The sequence below is a fragment of the Rhinopithecus roxellana genome, chromosome 20, assembly GCF_007565055.1.
Source record: "Rhinopithecus roxellana isolate Shanxi Qingling chromosome 20, ASM756505v1, whole genome shotgun sequence".
NCBI lineage: Eukaryota > Metazoa > Chordata > Mammalia > Primates > Cercopithecidae > Rhinopithecus > Rhinopithecus roxellana.
The window spans coordinates 19179522-19201281 of NC_044568.1; the positions used below are offsets into that span (position 1 = coordinate 19179522).

At 58.5% G+C, this 21760-nt stretch overlaps 1 protein-coding gene across 1 annotated transcript; it reads left to right on the forward strand.

Annotated features, from left to right (window-relative positions):
• The first annotated feature begins 1410 nt into the window (after positions 1 to 1410).
• On the forward strand, positions 1411 to 17012 carry LOC104674179 (tubulin beta-3 chain). The gene is given in 6 exon segments (XM_030925417.1): positions 1411 to 2360; positions 2732 to 2879; positions 13636 to 13744; positions 14713 to 14823; positions 15640 to 16418; positions 16420 to 17012. Coding segments are annotated over 6 exon segments (2394 nt in total). The 3' UTR covers positions 16717 to 17012.
• The last annotated feature ends 4748 nt before the right edge of the window (positions 17013 to 21760 follow it).

Here is a 21760-nt window from a genome sequence, read left to right on the forward strand (position 1 = left end):
AAGTGCTGGGAACGCCCTGGAGTAAACCCAGGAAGATGCCTGCAGTGGGTGCTGTGGCCCCTCCCCACCGCCCCTGCTGGGTCTCGGGCCATGCCCGCCTGCTGTGAACCCCTGCAGAGCACCACGTGCGAGCACTGGCTGGAGGTCTGCCTTTGATGTGGCTCTTGGGGCAGGGCCTGTGGTGCCTTCCACAGCGGAAATGGGGCGCCGCCTGGGGAGGGCGGGAGCAGCGTCCCGGGTGCCCCTGTGAGGATGAGCGGGGAGATGACTGGAGGGTCCTGAGGACCTCACCAGGGTGCCCCCAGCCCGTCCGCTCCCATGAAGCGACACCCCCAGCCCCAGGGCTGCAGCTGAGGGGGTCGCTACTCTGGCTGGGCGAGGCTGGGCCCTTGGGGGCAGGGGCCAGAGTGGCCTCAGGCTCTGTGAGATGCTAAAAGCACCAACTCCTCTGGGGCTCACTCGCATTGGGCCGTTTCACGCCCTGCCCTGGCCAGAAACCCCCTCACCCCCAGCGATGTGCAGTTCCTGCAGGCTCACTCAGTTTCCAGAACTTTTAATTATTGGAAAGTTCTCCCTGGTTCCGCCCCCAAATCTGCCATGAACGTTGACAGCTGAGTTGCTGCCCCACACATGCTTTGGCTGAGAGCAGAGGGTGCCCTGTCCTCACTGAGCTGCTGACGTGGGGAGGGGCGAGGGGTGGGACCTAGTGGTGCCATCCATGGCCAGTGATTGAGGCAGAGGAGCCTCTGGAGGGGGCAGGTCCTGGGGAAGCCCCGGACTCCTAGCGGGGAGGTCAGGTGGGGGCCCTGGTGACCAGGACAGACTGTGGTGTTTTTTAACGTAAAGGAGATATGCTACGTGACAGACCCCCAGGGTGCTGCGCACTGCCTGGTGGCAGGCGGGCCGTGGTGGGCGCTCACGCCCCTGCCACGTGCCCATCATGTGCCCGCCCTCAGTGGGAGGGGCTCCGAGGATGACTTTTAAAAATGCAGGGAAAGGCTCCATTCTTCCCAGGACCTCAGCCCAACCCTGGCCCAGGGAGGCGGGAGACAGAGGCCAGGAGGGGCCAGAGGTGTTGAAATGTCCTGGGGACCTGAGCAGCCACCAGGGAAGAGGCAGGGAGGGAGCTGAGGACCAGGCTTGTCCACACTGGTTGTGAGATGCCTTGAGCCCAGAGGGTTGATGCCAGGAGGTATCTGGACTGGCTGGGTCATGCCTGGACTGACCTGTCCAGCCAGGGAGAGGGTGAGTGTGAGGGCAGAGCTGGGGGTGCCCAGATGGACAGAGGCAGGCATGGGGGATACCCAAGGCCCCCTGGCAGCACCATGAGCTAAGCAGGACACCTGGAGGGGGAGACCTGTGGGGACCTGGGGGCCTCCAATGACCCCTTCCTGCTTCCTGGACAGGACTATGCCTGTGCAGGGATCCCAGAGAAGACTCCTGGGCTCCCTCAACTCCACCCCCACAGCCACCCCCAAGCTGGGGCTGGCTGCCAACCAGACAGGAGCCCGGTGCCTGGAGGTGTCCATCCCTGACGGGCTTTTCCTCAGCTTGGGGCTGGTGAGCTTGGTGGAGAACGTGCTGGTGGTGGCCGCCATTGCCAGGAACCGGAACCTCCACTCACCCATGTACTGCTTCATCTGCTGCCTGGCCCTGTCAGACCTGCTGGTGAGTGGGAGCAACATGCTGGAGACGGCCGTCATCCTCCTGCTGGAGGCCGGTGCACTGGCGGCCCGGGCTGCCGTGGTACAGCAACTGGACAATGTCATTGACGTGATCACCTGCAGCTCCATGCTGTCCAGCCTCTGCTTCCTGGGCGCCATTGCCGTGGACCGCTACATCTCCATCTTCTACGCACTGCGCTACCACAGCATTGTGACGTTGCCGCGGGCACGGCGAGTCGTCGCAGCCATCTGGGTGGCCAGTGTCCTCTTCAGCACGCTCTTCATTGCCTACTACAACCACGCGGCCGTCCTGCTGTGCCTTGTGGTCTTCTTCCTGGCCATGCTGGTACTCATGGCTGTGCTGTACATCCACATGCTGGCCCGGGCCTGCCAGCACGCCCAGGGCATTGCCCAGCTCCACAAGAGGCAGCGCCCGGCCCACCAGGGCGTTGGCCTCAAAGGCGCTGCCACCCTCACCATCCTGCTGGGTATTTTCTTCCTCTGCTGGGGCCCCTTCTTCCTGCATCTCACACTCATTGTCCTCTGCCCCCAGCACCCCACCTGCAGCTGCATCTTCAAGAACTTCAACCTCTTTCTCGCCCTCATCATCTGCAATGCCATCATTGACCCCCTCATCTACGCCTTCCGCAGCCAGGAGCTCCGCAGGACGCTCAAGAAGGTGCTGCTGTGCTCCTGGTGAGCACGGCACGGGCAGCTTTCAGCGTGCTGGGCAGAGGGAGGTGGTGATATCGTGTGGCCTGGTTTCTGTGTGACCCTGGGCAGTCCCTTACCTCCCTGGTCCCCATTTGTCAGAGGATGGACTGACCTCTGAAGGTGTTGAAGCACGGACTCTTCTGGGACCAGGGAGAGGGGTCCCTGCAAAACTCCAGGCAGGACTTCTCACCAGCAGTCGTGGGGAACGGAGGAGGACATGGGGAGGTTGTAAGGCCTCAGGCTTTGGGCACCAGGGGCCGACCTCAGGCTCCTGAAGAGACATTCTCCGCCCACTCCTGGGGTCCTCCACCTGCTCCAGTGGGCATCCACCCCACCCCATCTTTGCTGCCAACTCTCAGGACCTGTGCCCTCGTCAGCTGGGATGTGGAGGCTCTGGGTGGAAGAGTGTACCAAGAGCTACTCCCACAACAGCCCCAGGAGAAGCGACTTTGTGACCAGAAAGCTTCAGCCACAGTCATGCAACGGCTTCTGCAAAAGGAAGTGAAATCCCTGCCTCAGGCCAAGGGACCAGGTTTGCAGGAACCTCACAAGTGGTGTGGGGCTCAGTCCTCCTGAGCGCTGGTTCTAAGGCTCAGACTGGGAACTGGGGCCTCAGCCTGCTTTCCTGCAGCAGTCACCCAGGCAGACAGCCCTGGCAAATGCCTGACTCAGTGACCAGTGCCTGGGAGCACGGGGCCAGGAAAGTCTGGTAATAAATGTGACTCAGCATCACCCACCTTAGCCCCTTCCAGAAAGTGCTTGAAGTTTGCAGGTGGAGGAGTAGGGGAGGGGAAGGTGGGCAGGGATGAGAGTCAAGAGAGGGAAGAAAGGAGTCCTGGAAGACGTGGCTGCCTCCCCAGGTGAGGAAGCCACAGCCCCAGAGGCCCCGAATGCCTGGGGAGTGTGGAGGTCCCAACCAGGCTTGCGCTGACCCTGCTTCTCAGGTTGCTCTCCGTGCTTACAAACCCCAGCCTAGAGGAACGAGGAGCAGGTGCAGCAGGGCCCCAGCCCCTCCACTCTGACACTGTCCCAGCTGCAGGAGAGGTGGGTGCCCAGCCCTCCATGTGACCACAGGTGACCTCAGCCGGGACACTCTCCTTTGCTGGCCCTGGCCCTGAGTCCCTCCAGCCATGATGAGCCGTGAATGGGACCATCCCTGTTCACTCTGATATGCCTGGAAGGGGACTCAGTGCAGGCAAGCTGGGGGCTGGGTCTGCTGTCTGTCCAGCACTGCCATTCTGGGAGTGGGCAGGTGGGGTGGGGGTGGGGGGTGGTCTGTGTTGAGCTAGTCCTGGGAAGTGCTGGATGTGAGGCCTCTGAAGATGAGGATGAGGCAGAGGCCCAGCGGTGGACAAGTCCCTGGGAATCAGTGCTTGGGGATGAACTATGCTGCCTGGTGCTGGGGAGCAGTGGAGCCCCTGGGCCATCCCTTTGCTGAAACCTGGGCATCTCGCTGAAGAGACCAACTCCATTTCCTCTGCAGACGCTGAGCACTCAGTCACCCCCTTCCTGGAACAGGCTCAGTGGAGGCTGCAGGGCTGCCATCAGCCAACTCCTAGGCAGGCCCAGTCAGGAGCCCCCGGCCAGCCCCACCCCTGCGTCAGCTCCAGCCCTGACTGCCGGCCTCAGAACTGGGAGCTGCTTCCTGGCAGGGCCCGCCTGTGCTGGGAGACCGGACGGTGAGTCAGCCTTAAGCCTGGCACCAGAGCTCTCTGAGGATGGAGCAGGGGTTGGCTGGCCTGAGGCTGCAAAACTTTCCTCATGGAGACAGGCAGGCACCCAGACGCTCACCTGGGACTCCCTTGAACAAGGATAGGGAGGAACCCCAGGCAGCTAGATCCCAGCCACAGCCACTTGAGCACACTGTGGGGCAGGGAGGGGCATCTCTTGAGAACAAAAGATCCATTTCTCGACTTTTCAAATTGGAGAGCTTCTTGAGAGAAAAGAGAGAGACACGGACAAGGCCATGCCACCCACACAGTCCTGTGCACACAGACCGGACACAGGCGTCCACAGGAGGGTTTGCAGCTGCTCATTGTGTGAAGTGAATGCTGATTTGGGGGCGGGGGGTCGTCTGTGCATTGTGCACTGTCAGACCCTTCCTGAAGGATTTTTGTTACTGAAATATCAGAAGGTCCTTGTTATAAGGTAGTGTCACTGTAATATCTGGCCCAGGAGGAGGTCAGTGCTGTGCGGGCGAGTCCTTCCCTCCCTCCCTTCTTCTCTGACCAGTAGACGCATCTCCAGTTGTTCCCCTGAGGCCCCCCTGCAGCATTCTCCGACATCAGGGAGTGAGTCAGATAGAAGCCGCTGCCCACCCTCCCCCACCCTGGCCGGGTTCTTGCCTGGCTTGTGCGTCCTTGTGACAATTCCTGACACCGATGCGCACCGGGCAGTGGCACGTCCAAGTGCTGTGCGCGGCCGGGCCCACAAAGCTCCTTTGGCCTCTCACGGCAGCCCCTTGGGGCAGGGGACCAGGTGGCCACCCCCACTGCGGAAGCCGGCGACCCACGGAGCTCGCTGTCGGCCGCCGCCACCCCTTTGTGTCCGCGCCCTTCTGAGCTCTGATCGGACGCTTGTTTCTTCTCAGTGGGTTCAGGGCCTGCGCCAACCTTTACCTACCTCCCCCACCCAAAATCGGCAAAGCTCAGAGCACCTTGTCTGCCAAAAGACAGGGAGCTGGGAAGGTGCGGCTTGGTCCCGAAACCGGCGTGGGGATAAAGACCCTCCTTACAAAGCCGCAGGGTGGGGCTGTCGCAAGGGCGGAACCGACAGGGTAGCTGGGGGCGGGGTTCCCAGGGCCAAGAGGGGCTTCTATTGTCCTCCCTGGAGCCCGGCGCCCCCACAAGCAGTTCCTCTGGGAGGCAGCCCCTCCCTTCGAGTGCGCAGGGCCCCCAGACCGCGCCCGGCCCTGCGCTGGGGGACGCTTGGCTGCGGGAGGGGCGCCGCATTGCGCGCGGCGGGCGAGGACGCGCGGTGCGGGGCCTGCGGGCCGGGCGGGATTCTGCGGCGGCGCCTCCCGATTGGCCACCCGCGGTGACATCAGCCGATGCGAAGGGCGGGGCCGCAGCTATAAGAGCGCGCGGCCGCGGTCCCCGACCCTCAGCAGCCAGCCCGGCCCGCCCGCGCCCGTCCGCAGCCGCCAGCAAGACGCGCCCAGCATGAGGGAGATCGTGCACATCCAGGCCGGCCAGTGCGGCAACCAGATCGGGGCCAAGGTGAGGCTGCGCGTCCCGGCCTGTCCCGGGCCTCGGGGCGGGAGGAGGGAGGCGCCGTGCCCCGCGGGCCGCACCTCCAGCCGCCCCCGCCCCTGCGAACCTGCAACAAAGGGATGCGCCCAGCGTCGCGCCGGGCGGCCGGGACGCGGGGCCCCCGCCCTGGGACTCTCGCCCGCACCTCTCCTCCCCTGCCCAGGTGACCTCGGGCTGTCGGGGCGCAGCTCACGTCAGTCGCGAAGCCTCAGCCCCCTCCACACCTGCGCCCCCTCCACCAGGCCTCCGCAGGTGCAGCTAGGAGCCCTGTCTGGGCGTGGCCCTCTTTTTTGGGGCCGCAGCATAGCCTTGAGTGAGACGGGTGGGGTAGGCAGATTTGGGTGGGCTGGGGTTCTCCTCACAGCCTTGATTCCCTCGGCCCGAGCCCCCCACTGGAGGAACTGAACGTCCCCGGAGAGGCTAGAGCCGCCCCGATGTCCCCAGCCTGCTCCAACACCCCTCGGCGTCCTAGCCCCACCCTGTCCTTTTGTTGGAGGGATTGGGCCTGGACTCGAGATGACCTTGGTCCAGGACCAGGCTCTCCATCGGCGCAACCGCTCCCGGGCAACCCCTGCGGGGCTTGACCGCGCCCACCCAGGGTCTACCAGTCTGGGGATTGGATGTGGGAACAAAGCCGGGCTATGGGGTGTGGAGGCTGCACCGTGGCGCGCCCCTCCCTCCATTGTTAGCCCACCTCGCAGATGTCGGGGCCAGGCAGGAAGGGGCGTTGATGCAGCTCTACAGGGACCCCCGTCTAAATCATTAAGGGGACGTCTTGTCCCCTGGTCCTGGGAGGCTGTCCCTGACCCAAGGTCACACAGCAGGTGCGAGAGAGCTGGGCTGGCCCTTGGTTCTCATCCCCTGCACGAACCAACCTGGGGCTCGGGCGGGGCGGGTGGGGGTTCTGCTTGCCAAAGGATCTACCCTCCGAACAGTGTTGGAGAACGGGGGATGGGTGAGGCTGGCTTTGTCAGGACCAAGGCCAGGGACCCAGCTCAGGGCTAGTGCCGCGCTGATTCTGGGAAGGAGGGGGTGGAGGAGACGGTCCTGGAGGGGAAGGGGCCAGAGAAAGGCTTCCTCGGGAGGCTGTTGCCACGGAAACCAGGCAGGAACAAAAAGCTAATTACAACAGGGCCAGCCACGTGGCTGACATGTAAATTGCAACTTTGGCTCTGGGTGGAGGCGCCTCTGAGGGTGGGAGGCCCAGTAGTGGGGAGACTCTAATCACCCAAGGAGACAGCTGTGCCTGCCAAGGAGAGCCTGGGGGAGGGGAGGCCTGGGGGACAGTGGCCTCAAATCAAACCAGGACTCCTGGAGCAGCCTGTGACAGCTGCCCTGGCCTGATGGGAGGGGCTGAGGGCTCATTAATGTGGTCACTGGGGCCAAGCCTGCCCTGAGCATCTGCTCCTGGGAGGGTCAGGGGTCGCTGTGGGGAGGGAGGGCAGGCAGCCCTGAGGCCCACCTGGGGTTTCTCCTTCTATGACTGGGAGAAGTCAGTTCTACATGCAGACATCCCCTGAGGCTCCATGGGTGGCAGTGGCAGCCCTTGTCCCCTGGACCGCGTCCTTGGGCTGCCTTGTGCTCTGCTTCTCAACACTGGAGCCCTCAGTTTGCCCACTACTTTTTATTCCTTTTGAGGTTTTTCTTAATTTGTTTTGTTTTAAAAATTAATACCTGGCCGGGCACAGTGGATCAGGAATCTCATGTAATCCCAGCACTTTGGGAGACTGAAACTGGAGGATCACTTTAGCAAAGGAGTCCAAGACCAGCCTGGGTAACATGGTGAAACTCCGTTTCAAAAAAAAAAAAAAAATTAGCCTGGCGTGGTGGGCCGCGCCTGTAGCCCCATCTACTTGGGAGGCTGAGATGGGACATCGCTTCAGCGTGGGAGGTCGAGGCTGCAATTAGCTGTGACTGCACCACTGTACTCCAGACTAGGCGATGAGAGAGACCCTGTCTCAAAATAATAATCATAGTATGATTCTTTTTAACAATGCAAACAAGAGAAGTAAATTTTCTCGGGGCGGGGGGCGGCAAGAGCGTATTCCTTTCCTCTGCTGCCCTTGTGGAATCAATGGGAAGCAGCTCAGTGCTTTGCGTCCAGCCGCACCCTCGCCCTGGAAGGTCTCCAGGGGTCAAACGCGAACTCCCCCGGGCCAGGCCCCGTATAGGGGATTCGCCCCCCCCATGGGAAGTTCCTTGGCCGTTGTCGGCCTCCACTCCCACAGCTGGTGGGGGGGCAGCAGCTGAAGGCGGGCAAGGCGGCTGCTTCTCTGTCTGGGGTCCTCGGGTGGTGCCTGGCTGGGCAGGAAGGAAGGTGCCCAGAAAGGTGCCCCTCTGGGCAGAGGGCAGTCGGGGTGACTCGAGGCCGGGAGCAAAGCCGGGTCCCGGGCGGTCACGCGGCAGCGCGGACGACTCACCGCGGTCACCCCTGCGCTGGGAGCCGCGCCCGCATCGTCTCGCGGGGATGAGGTAAGCCGGGCGCAGCCAGCCCCGAGGAGCCCCGAGGAAGAGAAAACCCGAAGCCCGGAAAGCCGAGCGGCCTCCTGCAGTCACCCTTGGGGGGCAGGGGCGGGCCGGGCTGTGCAGAAACACCCGGGCCCGCGGGACGCAGGACGCTGCCCCGCCGCCGCGGAGCCGAGTCTGGGCCCCCGGGTCTCCTTTCCTGGGGCCTGTGCTCCTCCCTCCCCGGGGCGGGGCGGGGCGGGGCGGGGCGGGGCGGGGCGGGGCGGGGCGGGGCGGGGCGGGGCGGGGCGGGGCGGGGGGGCCTTTGTCCTCCGCGCGGGCTTCGGCGCCGCCTCCTCGCGGCTGCTGGGCGGGGAGGGGCGGGGCCTGGCCCTCGCAGCCAATGGGAGACGGCGTCCCTGCTCGCCCCGCCCCCTCGCCTGAAGGCCCCCTTGGAGCCGCGGGCCGGGCGGGAACCGCATTCGGGTCCTGGAGGGGCTTGGAGGCCCCGGTCTCGCAGCCCCTTCTGCGGGGGCCACCGCTCCCACCTCCGCCGCCGCCACCTGCTTGGGCCGCTGCCGGCAAAGCCCGGCCCCGCTTTCCCCAGGACCCAAGCGCGGCGCGAGGTCAGCACCAAGGACAGCGCCCGGGCCGAGCGGCTGGCCTCGAACGCCGGGTTCTGTGTTTTGTTTTTACGTTTCTGGTTTTGCTTTTTGTTTTTGGTTATGAGACGAGGTCTGGCTCTGTCGCCTGGGCTGGAGTCCAGTGGCACGATCTCGGCTTACTGCATCCTCGGCCTCCCGAGTGGATGGGGCCACAGGCGCGCGCTCACCACCACGCCTGGCCACAATTTTTTTTTCTTCTTTTTTTTTTAGATGGAGTTTCGCTCTTGCTGCCCAGGCTGGAGTGCAGTGGCACGATCTCGGCTCATTGCAACCTCCATCTCCTGGGTTCAAGCGATTCTCCTGCCTCAGCCTCCTGAGTAGCTGGAATTACAGGCGCCCACCACCACGCCCGGCTAATTTTTTGTATTTTTTAGTAGTGACGGGGTTTCATCATGTTGGCCAGGCTGGTCTCAAACTCCTGACCTCAGGTGATTCACCTGCCTCAGACTCCCAAAGTGCTGGGATTGCAGGTGTGAGCCACCACGCCCGGCCGATTTCCTTTTCTGTATTGATGTTAACAATTTAGTTTATAAAATTGTATTTTATTGTTTTTTAAATACATAACATAGGCCGGGCACAGTGGCTCACGCCTGTAATCCCTGCACTTTGGGAGGCTGAGGTGGGTGGATCTCTTGAGCTCAGGAGTTCAAGACCAGCCTGGGCAACATGGCGAGACCCCGTCCCCACAAAAAATAAAAAACAAAAAAATTAGGTGGACATGGTGGCACGCCGGCCTGTGGTCCCAGCTACTTGGGAGGCTGAGGTGGGAGGATCACTTTGGGGAGGCGGACAGAGGTTAAACTGAGCTGAGATCATGCCCCTGCATTCCAGCCTGGGCAACAGAGCAAGACCCTGTCTCAAAAAAAAAAAAAAGGAACATTTTATTGTTTATCTCAAATTACAATTTTAACTACAAAAGTAATTAATATATTCTCATTAAAAAAAGTGAAATATTGCAGATAAGGCTGAAGTGCACATTTAGCCACCTCTCTCTATCCAAGTGGGAACAAATTTCTTTTTCTATCCTTCTGGTCCCTTTTATTTAAGTGACCTGTGCATATGGTTTTAAAACTTTAAATAGTATCTAAAACCTTTTAACAAAGTGAAGCCAACATGTGCTGAATGTTTTCATGTCAAGCTTTGTGGTAAGGCCTTGATGTGGGTACCATTCACACACCCATCTCACAGATGAGAAAACAGGTCCTGCGAGGCACAGTGCCTGGCCCACAGCTGTGCTCATGCTGGGCCCTGAATCCACTCTGGTCCATTGCTCCTGCTGCCCGTGCCTCACTCAGCAGAGGCCTTCCCATAGATGTGTTGCTCTGTCCACCCCTCCTTTACAGGGGCTGGTGGTGACGGGTTCCCTGGAACCACAAATTTGGGGTGTCCCAGTGCTTTGGGGAACAAGGTCCCTGGCTCAAGTGGACTGCCAGCAATTAAATTAATGGAGGATCTTCAAAGACAGTGTTAGGGAGGCAAGCAGTACGTGGGAAGCTTGGACGAGCCCTCAAATGCCTCCGTGACCTTTCTGGTTTTTTTTTTTTTTTTTTTTTTTTTTTTCAGACAGGGTCTCACTCTGTCACCTGCACTGGCATCTAGGCTCACTGCAACCTCCGCCTCCCTGGCTCAAGTGATCCTCCCACCTCAGCCTCCTGAGTAGCTGGGGCTATAGGCATGTGTCACCATGACCAACTTAATTTTTTTTTTGGTAGAGACAGGGTTTCACCATGTTGCCCAGACTGGTCTCGAACTCCTGGACTCAAGTGATCCACCTCTCTTGGCCTCCCAAAGTGCTGGGATTATAAATATGAGCCACCATGGCCAGCTGATTTTTTTTGTTTTGTTTTGTTTTGTTTTGTTTTGTTTTGAGATGGAGTCTCACTCTGTCACTCAGGCTGGAGTGCAGTGGAGTGCACCCTCCACCTCCTGGGTTCAAGCAATTTTTCTGCCTTAGCCTCCCAAGTAGCTGGGATTACAGGTGCCCACCACCACACCAGCTAATTTTTTTTTTTTTTTTTTTTTTTTTTTTTTTTTTTTTTTTTTGAGACGGAGTGTTGCTTCTATCACTCAGGCTGGAGTGCAGTGGCGCCATATCGGCTCACTGCAAGCTCTGCCTCCCAGGTTCACGCCATTCTCCTGCCTCAGTCTCCCAAGTAGCTGGGACTACAGATGCCCGCCACCATGCCTGGCTAATTTTTTGTATTTTTAGTAGAGATGGGATTTCCCCCTGCCAGCCAGGATGGTCTCGATTTCCTGACCTCGTGATCTGCCTGCCTTGACCTCCCGAAGTGCTGGGACCACAGGCGTGAGCCACTGCACCCAGCCTAATTTTTGTATTTTTAGTAGAGATGGGGTTTCACCATGTTGGTCAGGCTGGTCTTGAACTACTGACCTCGTGATCCGCCCACGGCCTCCCAAAGTGCTGGGATTACAGGGGTGTGAGCCACCGTGCCCAGCCTTTTTTGTTTTTTTTTTTTTAAAGACAGGGTCTCACTCTTGTCCCACAGGCTGGTGTGCAGTGGCTTGATCTTGGCTCATTGCAACCTCTGCCCCCTGGGTTCAAGTGATTCTCATGTCTCAGACTCTCAAGTAGCCGAGATTACAGGTGCACGTTACCACGCCTGGCTAATTTTTGTATTTTAATTAGAGACAGGGTTTTGCCATGTTGACCAGTTTGGTCTCGAACTGCTGACCTCAAGTGATCTGCCTGCCTCAGCCTCCCAAAGTGCTGGGATTACAGGTGTGAGCCACCATGCCCGACCCTGATTCATTTTTATAATTCAAAAACTTAATGCAAAAAGAATAAAACTTAGCAATGACAAAAATGCCCAAAAGGTGGAAAGAAATCCCTGACCTTTGTGGAGAGATGACCTCTGACAACAGTCTCAGGGTGAACTGTCATCCTGAGACACTGTTAGCAGAGGCTGTCCATGTCCATACTGTTCATGTTATAATAATTACACTGTGTTTATTCTTAAGGTTTTAAAAACATTTATTTTTAACAAATTTTCTTTGAAGAGCTACACTGTGCACGTGATAAAGTCCAACAGGACCGTAGGGCACCCAGTGAGAAGAAGGTTCTCCCACTCTGGGGCCCCTCTCCAGGCACAGCCTTCCATACATCTGACAGAGATATCCACACATAGAGAAGCACCACAAACCGTTTCTTTCCTTCTTTTATTTGAGATGGAGTTTCCCTCTGTCGCCCAGGCTGGAGTGCAGTGGTGCGATGTAAGCTCACTGCAACCTCTGCCTCCTGAGTTCATGCGATTCTCCTGCCTCAGCCTCCCTAATCTGGGATTACAGATGCTTGCCACCGCACCTGGCTAATTTTTGTATTTTTAGTAGAGACGGGGTTTCACCATGTTGGCCAGGCTGGTCTCGAACTCCTGTCCTCTGGTGATCTGCCCGCCTCGACCTCCCAAAGTGCTGGGATTGCAGGTGTGAGCCACTGTGTCTCGCCTACTAGAGGCACCTTAAAACATATCTCCCGTGTCTCCATTCCAAAGCACATCTTTGTTTGCACTCCTGGAGTCCTCCTGCATCAGCTTCCCAAAGTGCTGGGATTGCAGTTGTGAGCCACTGTGCCCGGCCCCACCAAATTGTTTTCTCACCTGCTGTTTTTTTGAGGAATCTTTTCTGCAGCGCATGACTCATGTGTAGAGCCCCTTGTGTCTTGAGGCCTTCATGCCCGTCAGCTCATCTAAAAGTCACTCCTGAGGAGTGAGGGCAAGAGGCATTGGGAGAGATTAGGCGGCCCCAGGAAGCCATCTAGTGTGTGTCCCAGGAGGCCTGCTGCCTGCAGACACTGCTCCCAGATGCAGCAGCCTTGGCCATCAGTGTCCCCCACGATGAGGTGGCAACTTCTCTGCAGGCCTTGCTCTCACCCAGGGGTATGGGTCTCCGTGTGCACACATATGTACTAATAGTTCTATGTTTGCCATATACCATTTATATGCCTTATGCAGATTAACCCACTTTAATCTCAAAAAGACCTGCTGTCATCATGCTCACTGTACAGATGAGGACACCGAGTTACAGAATCCTGGTGACCTGCGCAAGGTCACACAGCTGGGAGGGGTGGGGGAAGGGCCTGTGAACCCAGCAGGCCCAGCCCCTGAGTCTAGGCTCTGCAGCCGTCTTGGGAGCAGAGTCTGAGAAGCACAATAGGTACCTGTTCTAAGGGGAGAAAGGTGGAGGTGGCAGGCAGAGAGAGGATGGCCCCTGGGAGCTGAGATGGCTCCACACGGACAGGCTGGGTGACCTCAGGCAAGTCGCTTCCCATTTGGGACCCCAAGGACCCCTCTGCAGACCCAGCTGGGGGTCCCTGATGAGGTTGGCTCTCAGGGTCCCTATGAGTCCCATTGGCTGAGGCCAATAATGTCCCGCCACCATCACTGGACATGGTTTGCTCTGACATGGAGGGGCAGGTGTAGCAGCCAAAAGCGATCCTGAGCTCCGGGCCTCTGAACCCTGCCCTACCAGCTACTGTGGGTGTCTCTACCCTCTCTCGGTTTCCTTTCCTGAAGAGAGGGGGGTAGTAAAAACCATCCCTCAGGGTTTTTATTACCAACGCCCTTCGTGGAGGGATCAGCTGGCCCAGGCCCTTGCCAGCAGGTGCACAGCTGGGCCTGGGGGCCTGGGTGTGGGTCTGTTGAACCTTGACCCACCCTGGAGCTGTGGTCGGACTGGACGTGCAGGTGTGGAGGTGCATATTTTTTAGGGCGATTTTCTGACAGATGACAGAGTGTGGGGCTCTCTTCCGAACGGGGCTAGTGGAGGCCTTGGTTCAAAAGCCCTCATTTTGCACCAAGGGCTATGAGGCTTCACAGGGGAAAGGGCCTGACTGGGGTTATGGGCCGCCCGCCGACCCCTCCTCTCCCACTTTGTTTGCAGTTCTGGGAAGTCATCAGCGATGAGCATGGCATCGACCCCAGCGGCAACTATGTGGGCGACTCGGACTTGCAGCTGGAGCGGATCAGCGTCTACTACAATGAGGCCTCCTGTGAGTGGCTGCCCCAGCCTCCCCACCCCAGCCTCCCCACCGCAGCCTCCCCACCCCAGCCTCCCCATCCCAGCCTCCCCACCGCAGCCTCCCCACCCCAGCCCCCCCACCGCAGCCTCCCCACCGCAGCCTCCCCACCCCAGCCTCCCCACCGCAGCCTCCCCACCCCAGCCTCCCCATCCCAGCCTCCCCACCGCAGCCTCCCCACCCCAGCCTCCCCATCCCAGCCTCCCCACCGCAGCCTCCCCACCCCAGCCTCCCCATCCCAGCCCTGTACTGACCAGGTCTCCTCAGCATCTCTGTCCTCCCATGGGTTGGCTGAGATACCAGCAGGCATAAGTGGATGTCGGGCATCCAGAGGCCCAGAATAAAGACAACAAATCGCAGTCACAAAAGTGAGAGCCAAACATATTAGTGCCATGAGGGCCTTTGCGTGTCCAGGGGCACAGACAGGGATGGGGCGGGCCAGAGACTTTGGAGGCTGTAAGAGGGTCTAGAGAAGGGGTCACCTGGAGGGCTTAGTCAGGGGCTATTTAGCAACTGGTATAAGGTGATTTCCATATCAAAGTGGTGATACACCCCTCTGCCCACATGGACACGTGACTTAAAATTTTATTTAATTTAATAGAGTCAGTCTCAATATGTTGCCCAGGCTGGTCTTGAACTCCTGGACTCAAAGTGATCCACTTGCCTTGGCCTCCCAAAGTGCTGGGAGTGCAGGCATGAGCCCCTGCGCCTGGTGGGTGTGTGACTTGATCCATCCTGTCCTGCTCCGTCCTTACACATAGTGAGGCTTAAGGTGAAGAAAGTTGCTCAAGCTTGCCTTTGGTCCAGGACTCTCTGACTTCACAGTAAAGGCTCTTAGGATGTGAGCAGGAGGATGGCACGCAGGCAGAGAATTTAGAAAGAATGAGGGAGAGGCTCTGGCCCTCTGTAACCCAAATCACCGAGCCCTTCTCTCCCCTCAGCTCACAAGTACGTGCCTCGGGCCATTCTGGTTGACCTGGAACCTGGAACCATGGACAGTGTCCGCTCAGGGGCCTTTGGACATCTTTTCAGGCCTGACAATTTCATCTTTGGTAAGTTTCCCCTGCTCCAAGCTCTGATGGCAGACCGTGTGACATGCAAGCCCAGGTCGGTGCACGGGGGCGGCTGTCAGAAATAAGGAATGGTCAACTCCTCACACGATCTTGAAGGGTGAGAACTGATCTCTCCATTTTACAGCATCGGAGGTCCAGAGAAAGGGTTCTGTGGGGAGAACAGAAACCACTCATGCATTTCAAGTGGAATGAAGTGTAAAGCAGACAGAAGCTTACAGAATTGCTAGAGAGCTGGTGAGACAGAATGGGGCCTCCAGAGGACTCCAGGGTCCAGGAGAGTGAGGCCTTGCTGTGGCCAAGAGGTCAGGACGTTCTTGTGCCTATGTCCTGGGGCAGGGCCGTGGATGTGCCACACACACTGGAGGGCCTCGCTTCACTTCTGCCTTCCCAGCCTCAGCACACCCAACTGGTAGATGCCAGGTCGCATCCAGTGCCCAACTGCCAGGGATTCTGGGGTGGCTGTTTAGGCTCCTGGCACAGTCAGTCAGAAGGAAGGCGGGCTGGAGCAGGAGGGTTGATCCACTCACCCAGGATCCCCTCAGGAGGCAGAGGCTTGCTCTGGTGTGACCTCAAGTTCTCAAAACCCTGTCCAGAGCCCTTGTCCTGAGCACTCAGCAGCATTGACTCAGGGAAGCCACAGTGGGTATGAGAAGGGGTGCTCAGTGGGGTCTACTTTACAGAAGTGAGAATGGGCACAGGGCTGCCATGGCTGCCCTGGGATGTTCAGGCAGGGGCTGGAGGTCTGGACTGCAGAGTCCCTGACCCCTGTCCCCTACCCCTCTTCTCCCTGCACAGGTCAGAGCGGGGCTGGCAACAACTGGGCCAAGGGTCACTACACGGAGGGTGCGGAGCTGGTGGACTCGGTCCTGGATGTCGTGCGGAAGGAGTGTGAAAACTGCGACTGCCTGCAGGGCTTCCAGCTGACCCACTCGCTGGGGGGTGGCACGGGCTCCGGCATGGGCACGCTGCTCATCAGCAAGGTGCGTGAGGAGTATCCGGACCGCATCATGAACACCTTCAGTGTCGTGCCCTCGCCCAAGGTGTCAGACACAGTGGTGGAGCCCTACAATGCCACGCTGTCCATCCACCAGCTGGTGGAGAATACGGATGAGACCTACTGCATCGACAACGAGGCACTCTACGACATCTGCTTCCGCACCCTCAAGCTGGCCACACCCACCTACGGGGACCTCAACCACCTGGTGTCAGCCACCATGAGCGGGGTCACCACCTCCTTGCGCTTCCCTGGCCAGCTCAACGCTGACCTGCGCAAGCTGGCCGTCAACATGGTGCCCTTCCCCCGTCTGCACTTCTTCATGCCCGGCTTCGCTCCCCTCACAGCCCGGGGCAGCCAGCAGTACCGGGCCCTGACCGTGCCCGAGCTCACCCAGCAGATGTTTGATGCCAAGAACATGATGGCTGCCTGCGACCCGCGCCACGGCCGCTACCTGACGGTGGCCACTGTGTTCCGGGGCCGCATGTCCATGAAGGAGGTGGACGAGCAGATGCTGGCCATCCAGAGCAAGAACAGCAGCTACTTCGTGGAGTGGATCCCCAACAACGTGAAGGTGGCCTGTGTGCGACATCCCGCCCCGCGGCCTCAAGATGTCTTCCACCTTCATCGGGAACAGCACGGCCATCCAGGAGCTGTTCAAGCGCATCTCCGAGCAGTTCACGGCCATGTTCCGGCGCAAGGCCTTCCTGCACTGGTACACGGGCGAGGGCATGGACGAGATGGAGTTCACCGAGGCCGAGAGCAACATGAACGACCTGGTGTCCGAGTACCAGCAGTACCAGGACGCCACGGCCGAGGAGGAGGGCGAGATGTACGAAGACGACGAGGAGGAGTCGGAGGCCCAGGGCCCCAAGTGAAGCTGCTTGCAGCTGGAGTGAGGGGCAGGTGGCAGCCGGGGCCAAGGTCAGCAGTGTCTGACCCCCAGAGCCATCTTGCTGCCGACACTGTGCCCTGCTTTCCCCCTTGCCCTAGGTCTCCCTTGCCACCCTCCTGCAGTATTTACGGTCTCGTCCTCCCCACCTGGGCCATGTGTGTGCTGCTCCTGTCTGTCTTATTGCAGCTCCAGGCCTGATGTTTTATGGTTTTGTTTTTTACTGGTTTGTGTTTATATTTTCGGGGATACTTAATAAATCTATTGCTGTCAGATACCCTTGCTTGGTGCCAGAGATTTCCTTTTATTCTGGAAAGTTGTGTCCAGTGGGTGGAGGTGTCGACAGGGAGGCCCGGGTGGGCAGGCAAGAGCTCATCCTCTCCCAGGCTGGTGGCTGAGAGAGGCCTGCGCTTGGGACCAGAAGGTGTCTCAAGGCACAGCCCATGGGGAGACCCTGGAAACGGAGAACCCGAGAGAAGGAATGGGAAGTACCTAGATAAAGCCTCATTCTAGACCCCAAGATGCAGCCCTCCTGTGACTTAGAAACAAACCCACACTCATCCCCTGGTCTCCCACAGAGCGGCTTGCATCCGGAGATTTCTCCACCTCTCTGCAGGCTGCACCCCGAGATTTCTCCCACCTGTCTGCAGGCTGCACCCCGAGATTTCTCCCACCTGTCTGCAGGCTGCACCCTGAGATTTCTCCCACCTCTCTGCAGGCTGCACCCCGAGATTTCTCCCACCTGTCTGCAGGCTGCACCCTGAGATTTCTCTGTAGGCTGAAAGCTGGGGTAGGTGGACCCTGCTGGGGTGGAAACTGACATGAGACCTGAAGCCTTGGGTGAGAACCAGGGAGGTATGGAAGGGTGCCCTGAGCGCTGCCTGAAAAAGATGGTGTGTTGGGTGTCTCGGGACTGGGCCCTGAGAGGGGCTGCTGGGGTCAGGGAGATGCAGCCACAGGACCCAGGCCTGGGCTGCCAGGAGGGACGTATCAGTCCACCCGCCCCTGGCAGCCCCTTCCTGGGGCACACGATACTTAGTGTCCAGCCACACAGGCACCTGGAAGGCATGGTCTGTGGAGCTGCTCACCTGGTGCCCCACGTCCTCCTACAGGGAAAGAGCCTGGAGCCCAGAGGGGCTGACTTCCTGAGCCCTCCACAGCTGCCTCCCTGCCGCCCCGCCCCTTGGAAGTGACGGACATCAGTGGTCTTAGTCCTCCAGGTTCTGCCCAGTGGTTCCCTGAGAGCAACCCCTTCTTGAATCACCCTTCAACATGGCAATGGGCTCAGAAGAAGACAGGCCGTGGGCACTGCGGGCCCTAGCTTCAGGTGCCAGGACTAGAAGCCCCAGAGGCCACCATCTCGAGTTCTGGCCCTGACACCCCCAGTGTGGACGGGGCCAGGGATCTGTCTCCTCTGCCAGCTGTTACTGTGTGACAAATCACCCCAAATCTACCTGAAACAGCGAGGGATCCTTTCTCTAGATACAGTGTGTTAGCTTCTCAGTGTCAGGAGGGGGCGACTACAAGCTCTGACACCTCCACACCTCACTCTTGGGGTTGTCCTCTGCACGGCTGCTCCGCAAGGCTGCCCGGCCATCCCCTCACATGGAGAGGTGGTGGCTGGAACCACTTTTTACATGGCACTGGTTCTTTTTTTTTTTTTTTTTTTGAGACGGAGTCTCGCTCTGTCGCCCAGGCTGGAGTGCAGTGGCCAGATCTCAGCTCACTGCAAGCTCCGCCTCCCAGGTTTACGCCATTCTCCTGCCTCAGCCTCGGGAGTAGCTGGGACTACAGGCGCCCGCCACCTCGCCCGGCTAGTTTTTTTTTTTTTTGTATTTTTTAGTAGAGACGGGGTTTCACCATGTTAGCCAGGATGGTCTCGATCTCCTGACCTCGTGATCCGCCCGTCTCGGCCTCCCAAAGTGCTGGGATTACAGGCTTGAGCCACCGCGCCTGGCCTCTTTTTTTTTTTTGAGATGGAGTCTCACTCTGTCGCCCAGGCTGGAGTGCCATGGCGATCTCAGCTCACTGAAAGCTCCGCCTCCCGGGTTTTCGCCATTCTCCTGCCTCAGCCTCCCAAGTGACTGGGACTACAGGTGCTTGCCACCATGCCTGGCTAATTTTTTTTTGTATTTTTAGTAGAGATGCGGTTTCACCGTGTAAGCCAGGATGGTCTCGATCTCCTGACCTCATGATCCACCCGTCCTGGGGACCGTCCGGCTCTCAATAGATTGTAGAAAGAGGAGCCTCGGTTTGGGGCGGTTTCTCCCCAGTTGCACAGAGAATAGGGGAGCCGTTTAGAGAAATTATCTTTGGATTTGTAATCTGGTCTAGAATCCTGGCTCTGAGGGCCTTTTTTTTGTCTTTACTTTGTTGTGAGTTTGTATACACAGAGGAGATCCCTGAGAGCACTGAGGGTGGTTCCCCCAGACTCTCCCTGTTTGTCTGGTCCACCATATTCAGGGAGCCCAGAAGGAAGCTCAGCAGGCCTAACTCAGGGCGACTGTCCTTTCTTCTGTCGTGCTCAGAGAGTGTCCAATAAACTCTGGGTCGGAGGTCATCCCACCCACTTTGAGTGAATCAAAGGTAACAGGGGCCAAAGCAGGGCAAGTTTGAGCCTTGCCAGGTCGATATTGAACGCCAAGCAGGGTGACTAGTGTCTGGGTTTTGGCGCATGTATTTTGTGATGGTTGGGATGGGAAAGGTTAATTTAGTTTCCCCCATGTAGCCTGTTGCAAAATTGAGAGGCTTTTGCCTGTGGTTCCATTAATTTAAAAAAGATGACTTTCTTTAGTCTAAACACACCTTGGCTCCCACAGCTACGGTGCAGCCAGCAGGGTCACCAAAAACCACCCTGTTCTTCTGCAGCTGAAAGCTACAGAGAAAGGGAACCTGGAAACCCAGCGTGCCTGCAAAAGGGAGATAATTTCTTACCAGCCAGGCTTCTGCCTCTCTCTTTGCACTACCCCGGTGGGTGAGTGGTAGAAGTAACTGTTTGTCTCCTCTGGAAGGTTTTGATTAATAGGAAAAAGGCGCCAGGCACGGTGGCTCACGCCTGTAATCCCAGCACTTTGGGAGGCTGAGGTGGGTGGATCACGGGGTCAGGAGTTCAAGACCAGCTTGGCCAAGATGGTGAAACTCCGTCTCTACTAAAAATACAAAAATTAGCCGGTGTGGTGGTGGGTGCCTGTAATCTCAGCTACTCAGGAAGCTGAGAATTGCTTGAACCTGGGAGGCAGAGGTTACAGTGAGCTGAGAAGCTGAGATGACGCCACTGCACTACAGCCTGGGTGACAGAGTGAGACTCACTCAAAAAAAAAAAAAAAAAAAAGGAAAAAGGATTTGTGTGACTCATCTTATTTGTCTTTCTGTGTCATTCTGTCACGAAGGAGATACACAGTTTAGAATGTGGCCAGGACCCTTATAAACCCATGGTTCAAGCTGCCTCAGCCGACTGGTCAGTTACAAATTTTGCTGTGGGTCCCTGAACAAAAACTGGACGAGGTTTCCTTCTTGTCTTGTTTCGTGTCCTGGAGGGCTTGACTTCGGGACCATGTGGGGAATCTCTTGGTCTCCGCCAATCCAGAGGGCATTAATTTTTGGGCTCATGTCAGACAACCAGTCTGAAAGAACACATAATAGCATCATGTTCAGCCTTAACAATTCTATCTATCTATCTATCTATCTATCTATCTATCTATCTATTTATTTATTTAGAGACAGAGTCTCACCCTGCTGCCAAGGCTGGAGTGCAGTGGCACTCTGTCCCTCACTGCAACCTCCATCTCCTGGGTTCAAGCAATTCTCCTGCCTCAGCCTCTGGGGTATCTGGGGTTACAGGCGTGCGCCACCACACGCGGCTAGTTTTTTTTTTTTGTTTTTTTTTTTTTTATGTTTTTAGTAGAGATGGGGTTTCACCATGTTGGCCAGGCTGGTCTTGAACTCCTGACCTCAGGTGATCTGCCTCCCTCGGCCTCCCAAAGTGCCAGGATTGCAGGCGTGAGCCACCGCGCCCGGCCTTTTTTTGGGGGGGGGCAGAGTCTCACTCTTTTGCCCAGGCTGGAGTGCAGTGGAACGATCTTGCTCACTGCAACCTCTGCCTCCAGGGTTCAAGCGATTCTCCTGCCTCAGCCTCCCGAGTAGCTGCGAGAGGTGACAATGTGCTAGCAGCCCTCACTCTCAGCGCCTCCTCGGCCTCGGCGTCCACACTGGCGGCACTTGAGGAGCCCTTCAGCCCGCCACGGCACGTGGGAGCCCCGCTCTGGGCTGGCTGAGGCCGGAGCTGCCTCCCTCTGGTTGCGGGGAGGTGTGCAGGGAGAGGCGCGGTCAGGAACCGGGGCTGCGCGCGGCGCTCGCGGGCCAGTGCGAGTTCCGGTGGGCGCGGGCGCGGGCTCAGCAGGCCCCGCACTCGGAGCGGCCGGCTGGCGCCGCCGGCCCAGGGCAGTGAGGGCCTTAGCACCCGGGCCAGCAGCTGCAGAGGTTGCGCCGGGTCCCCCAGCGGTGCTGGCCCACCAGCGCTGCACTCAAATTCTCGCTGGGCCTTAGCTGCCTCCCAGCGTGGCAGGGCTCGGGACCTGCAGCCCGCCATGCTGAGCTCCCCGCTGCGGTGGGCTCCCCCGCGGCCCGCGCCTCCCCGAGGGGCGCCGCCCCCTGCTCCGTGGCGCCCGGTCCCATCACAGCCCAAGGGCTGAGGAGTGCAGATGCCGCTGGGGACTGGAGCGCAGCTCTGCCTGCAGCCCTGGTGCGGTATCCACCGGGTGAAGCCAGCTGGGCTCCTGAGCCGGATGGGGACTTGGGAGAACTTTTATATCTAGCCGGAGGATTGTATGTGCACCAATCAGCACTCTGTATGTAGCTAATCTGGTGGGGACTTGGAGAACTTTTATGTCCAGCTAGAGAATCGTAAATACACCAATCAGCACTCTGTCTAGCTCAAGGTTTGTAAATACACCAATCAGTACTCTGTGTCTAGCTAACCTGGTGGTGACTTGGAGAACTTTTCTATCTAGCAGGCTGTGTCTAGCGCAGGG